Raw genomic sequence first — 5771 nt, 5'->3', positions numbered from 1 at the left:
CAATAAATTTGTCACTTTTCAAGGCGACTATTAGAATATATAGAATTTCAATGGACTTGTGTTATATTATAGTTGATGGCTTTTCACTATCATTTATAGCCTACCCACATTGGCTATATTCAGTTAGAAGAGGAGAAAGTGTCTTAAATTGCCTTAATTCTATCATCTTCCAACCTCCTTACACTTTAACCATCAATAGTTTAATCCTTTCTATCTATATCTATATCTATATATATATATATATATATATATATATATATATATATATATATATATATATATATATATATATATATAGATATACATATATATATATATATATATATATATATATATATACATATACATATATATATATATATATATATATATATATATATTATGTATATATATATATAGAGAGAGAGAGAGAGGGGGGTGGAGAGAGAGTATATAACACATATATAGGACTCTGTCACTCTCTGAGACTCTGAGTTAAGGGTCATTTCTACTTTGAGAATACCTCGATGTCTGATATATAATTCGGAGAGTCAGTCTAATCTTCACATACCTTAGAAAGTGATAATATTATGGTTAATATATATTGATGATCGTTTACCCTGTGAATTAAATTAACCCTAAAATAAACTGTCCTGTTGACCGTTTTGCACACAGCAGGGTACCAAACAATAGAATTCAACAACAACGATCGTATCACTGCTGCTGGTAATTTAGCCACTTGGATAATAAATACAATAACGAGTTTCAAAAAGTTGATATAACAAAGTGGTATATACAACGCGAAGAGCTCCTTGCAAGTTATGTTACCGATGAATTTGAGACTAGTAAATCTTTAACCCGAACACGATTTCCGTTTCTGTTCATAAAATCGGTACTTAACAAAGTTGTAAAAGTCGTTATCAGGCTGAAGTTTCTCGGTCATGAGCCGACGTGTTTCATTTGATGGATATACTTTTCCCTGTGTTTTCATATTGGCGGTTTGTTTTTGCAAGCCCCGATACTTTTGACGTGCTCCGTTCAGCAAGCTCGGGAACATGCATTCAGCAACCTCCACAAATGACGTGTAGTCCTCCATTATACCCACTACATCAAAATAATGCACAACGTTCCATTTTGCTTTTTGTAAAGCCCAAGTTACATTCGTGCTGCACTTTGGGTTCGACCCGCAAAAATGTGCTATGGTTGACATTGCGGTAAATTTACCGGTGCACTCAGAACGATTTAGACGGACACATTGATCGTACGTCTCATTGGAAAGGTCTGTCAGGGTACTACGCCATTGTTTCTCTTTGTCCGTAAGATCTGTTTTGTCACGGTGACGTCGGTAGTAGTAACCAGATACAAGTCGACTAAACGGCTCCCTAATTACACTGATATACTTAACTGGTCTTCCTATGTGCTCACTTAAATCCACGAATCTGGCATGAGTGTAAACAAAACTAGGCTTAGTAACCGGTATGTTTCTCAGATTCTTGGACAGGAAATTCTTAGCGGATTCCTCATTAAAGACAGTTTCACGTGGTATGTTGGTTAGGTTGCTGTTTACCGTTATGCGGCCTTCACTATAGCCGTCATTCATCTTTACTAACGTCAAAAGTGTTCTGGATCCACACTTAGGAAGAGCATTAAACATCAGTAACGTGTCTGTCCTCTGAGTTGCTTGCTTCAGGGACAAAGAACGTGCAAGCGATGTTCGAGGAAGTGGGTTGGGAGAGAAAGAGGATGACTCAGTTGATGGACGCGTGTCCAGTTCGTTAAAGATACAATACAACAACAAGGTGCATGCAGCAACCCCATACGCAGAATTAAGACTCCTCATGGTGTCCTCGGTGTGTCCCCAGAGCGAAAATTAGGAAGTGTGTTCAAGATTGGTACAAGGTGAACAAACGTTAAATCCAGTCCATACGATACGTGTTCAATCTAAGGGATCGACCTCCAAGTTGTAGTAGGCTAGAGATTCTTTTCTAAAGTTAAGAAAGGGAGATAAACAATTGAATTAAGTTATTTTATTTGGAGGTGTGAAAAGACCTGTGCCTGTAACACATCTCTGTGATGATCGAGTCGATGTTTGATTCATAGTCTAATATTGTTAACAAACTCCAACAGCGATATTTGCACAGGACCCCGATGACGGCTTATGGCGGTGTATGGAGATATGATGTAGATTGAGCGTGGTGACAGTTACACCCTACGCATGTTAAGTCTTAAAACGCTACAACAGTACATGTATGCGCTCTATACGTTTCTCTACTACAATATATGGCGAATATCGTTACAACAGTACATGTATACGCTCTATCGTTGTATCATCCTGGCACTTATTGTTGGTCCTCCAATGACAGGAATTTGACCATACAATTATCGTTAATAACGTCATTAATAATTTGTATATAAAATCGACCACGATATAATTGTTAATCATAGCAATGTTACGATCGACATATGACAATGATTTGTGATAATGTAAGTAAATGTTAATCAGAATATATACAGTCAACTTTCATTTCAAACAATGAAGGAAAAACCGAAAAATTAATGTTCTATTTTATGTTGTACTTTTTGTATTATCATGATTAATAATCATTAGGATGGGAAATCTTTACTTGGTAAAATAAGCTATAGAAGAGTTCTTAGTTTGATTGATTGAAATATTATTTGGAGTGATATACTGGGTAGGTTTTGTAAACGCAGAAAAAAAAATCATGGATTCATTTAAATACTTACTCGCTGATAAACCTTCGTTCCTTTAAAAAAGATTAATAGGATCTCTTAGTCCAATCAATGTCATCATAGTTTGAGTAATGCTCGCTATAGGTTTGGTAAAATGATGGTAATCAAACCAATAATAATTTGCTTTAAATGCTATCAAAACATTTCCAGAGATAATCAGACGTCCACAGCAGAAGCCACCACTATTTAAATTATGCATTAGAAACTATACTTGCCATATCCTTAAAGAAAAAAACAACATTATTATTATTATTATATATATATATATATATATATATATATATATATATATATATATATATATATATATATATATATATATATATATATATATATATATATATTCGTGTAACCAATAGACGTCAGTTGTCGGTCGACAAGCTTAGTTACGAAAAAATCGTATCCATTAGAGTGAAAAACTTGGCACAATGATTAGTTCCAAGCACCCAGGAATAAGTACGTTTTCACTACTATTGTAGGTTACGTTGTACGGTGTATATGAGACAATGACAAGGCATTCCCTTTCAATAAAACATATTGTAAGGTCGTGGTTACGGTTAAAGTCCGTTTCCGTTTGATGTATAAAAGTTTTTCCTTAAGAAACACAAACAATTATATCACTTTGATATTTACATACCCTTGATGTTATTCATAACTGTTTCAGAATGTTCCAGTACATAATAATTGATCAAAGGCAGATAGTCTCCTCGTTGAAAGCTGTACACTGCAACATACATGAGAAGTACAGATGCAAGCATCCTAACAAGGACCTTTGTACACTCTGAGGCTATGAGCATATACGCCGTAGCTTAAGCAAACGGCAAACTGTTGTTTCTTCAGATTAGTCCATGCATTCACCAATCCTACAGACAACGGATGGTATATTCGAGTATTTGCTAAGTAAGTCAAATACTGACCAATTCCAATGTTTAACCGCGGATTTCGGTACTCGAGTAAGTTTTTCTGAAATTTGATGATGTGGATGTATTATAGACATTTAATGCATTCATTAAACGAATGACTGATATGTATGTATGTATTAAAGAAATTTAAATGTCTTTACTAACGATAACATTGAATGAATTGATGTATTCAAAACATTTAAATTTATTTACTAACGATAACATTAATGAATTGATGATAAGGCTGTATTTAAGACATTTAACAATTTCAAGTTAATTGACTGGAATAACAATAATAAAATAAGTCCTAGAGTAGGAACCTAATCCATTGTCATGTCCACAGCTCATGTTACAATTGCAATGTCCTTTTACCACATGGTAGAACTGCACTCTTAGAACCAAATCAAAATATTTAAGGGGAACATCCCTATACATGAAATAGTTAAAATCCTATCGATTGTGTTAATTGCAGCACCACTGTAACTAGTCACTCTAAACATCTATATTTTCAGATATCATCAACATATGAAGTGAAATGAGCAGGTAAATTGGTTGAAAATAGAATTAAATAGATTGAAAGGACAATATTGTAAAATTGTCGAATTATTACTTTTTACTTTTGTGATCACTTTTTCTAATAAATATACAAACGGTGTGGAGTGCTATTGTTTGTTGTTTTTATATTATTAGTCACTGTATGAAATGAAAATAACTAAAACTTCACTGATTCAAATGTAATATTTAATCGAAATGACTAAGACACTGCGTAAACAAGCAGAGAGCAAATGAAACTTGCTTTAATTAGACGAGCGGTGATTAACACAGATGCCGTTGATAAATAGGTGACTGAGTTCGAGTTAAACAGCCAAATGAAGGAAATACAGATTCTGATAGAAAAGTTAGATTTACTCATGACAACAATGCAATAACGTGTTGATTGAATTGATGGAATATTGAATGGTATTTATAAGATAGGGACATCAATAACTCAATTGTCGATAAGCATCAATATGTAATACAGCTGGGAACAAAAAGTGGAAGCGAGAATGACCATGTTGAGGATTGTATCACCTACTTAATGTAATATACTCAGCAACTAATATAATGCTTAGAACTACTGTAATTCAAATCTACCACTAAAGTAATAACATTCATACAATAATGCTATAAGCAAATTAACCACTGATGTAATAAGCAAGGTAACCCCTATTTAATAACCCCTAATGTCATAAACAAAGTACCGGTATTGCATAAGCATGGTTAGCAATTGATTACACGCAGGTCTCAGTCTATAGTGGTTGATTTTTATTAACAAAAGTGGTTAGTGTTATAGGCTACATTAATGTATGGTACAAGTTGATGTTTGACATTATAAGCAAAGACATGGAAAACTTGAAAAACTCACTCACAAAGGTATTCATAGAAACGCGGCTATACGCTATCTTGGTGATAACGTAACGTAAAACACTTTATTTTAACAATGTTCCCCTTATGAGTACATCTCGTACGGTATATAGTTTCTTCTATATATGCGACACGTTAAACTGACAGTAGGCCTATGTCAAATAGACATAATAGATTTAGTTGGGTCTGTATAATCTGCACACTACGCTATATAACTATGATTCATACTTAGCCCTGCTATATATGTATTGACTAACAATCCTTGTATTGTGTGAAATCCTTGAAATGTGTGAAATCCTCCACGCTCTGGTGGTGCCGACGTTGTACTCAAAGACATGTACAGGTCTACTGAGACTGTGTATTAAAGTAGGACCCACTCAACACAGGTGAAAACTGTCTGTACGTCCATTACAGATTAAACGCGCCCACGCAACACAGGTATACACTGTCTGTACCAACGAGGTAAATGAATCTGGAGGATTCATGTCAATTGGGTGCGCGCGTACCATGTATGGAGGGTCATGTGATGTGTTCCAGGGTGGTACCAAACTGATATTTCTCTGTAACAGTTCGAGGATAGTGTTAGTGACTTCGTAAAAGATTTGCACCAAGACGGATCGGACATGGGAACTAACGGCATAAGGAGGTACTGGTACTTCAGGCCTACGAAATAGTGCTAATATGCAAACGTTCAACTTTATTCTCTTGAATGAAGGCAGGCCTTCTACATAATAG

At 34.6% G+C, this 5771-nt stretch overlaps 1 protein-coding gene across 6 annotated transcripts; it reads right to left on the bottom strand.

Annotated features, from left to right (window-relative positions):
- Nucleotides 1-381: 381 nt before the first annotated feature.
- Nucleotides 382-5251, bottom strand: LOC139976167 (uronyl 2-sulfotransferase-like). 6 transcript variants are annotated; one of them, XM_071984651.1, is made up of 4 exons: nucleotides 5042-5251; nucleotides 3368-3693; nucleotides 2725-2808; nucleotides 382-1964 (listed from the first exon to the last, which is right to left on the bottom strand). In XM_071984651.1, the coding sequence occupies exon 4, from the start codon at nucleotides 1817-1819 to the stop codon at nucleotides 833-835; it is 987 nt and encodes a 328-aa protein (XP_071840752.1). In that variant the 5' UTR covers nucleotides 1820-1964; nucleotides 2725-2808; nucleotides 3368-3693; nucleotides 5042-5251; the 3' UTR covers nucleotides 382-832. The 6 variants fall into 6 exon arrangements, with proteins under 6 accessions (XP_071840752.1, XP_071840750.1, XP_071840748.1 ...); XM_071984649.1 differs by lacking the exon at nucleotides 2725-2808 and having other exon boundaries at nucleotides 5038-5251; XM_071984647.1 differs by lacking the exon at nucleotides 2725-2808.
- Nucleotides 5252-5771: the final 520 nt, after the last annotated feature.

This window comes from Apostichopus japonicus, chromosome 11 (assembly GCF_037975245.1).
Source record: "Apostichopus japonicus isolate 1M-3 chromosome 11, ASM3797524v1, whole genome shotgun sequence".
NCBI classification, from domain to species: Eukaryota; Metazoa; Echinodermata; class Holothuroidea; order Aspidochirotida; family Stichopodidae; genus Apostichopus; species Apostichopus japonicus.
The sequence above is the reverse complement of the archived record's forward strand: the minus strand, read 5'-3'. Positions and strand labels throughout refer to the sequence as shown.

Bases quoted from the DNA above. Each gene is read 5' to 3' on its own strand.
- LOC139976167 (XM_071984649.1), bottom strand. From the start codon at position 1,819: ATGAGGAGTCTTAATTCTGCGTATGGGGTTGCTGCATGCACCTTGTTG.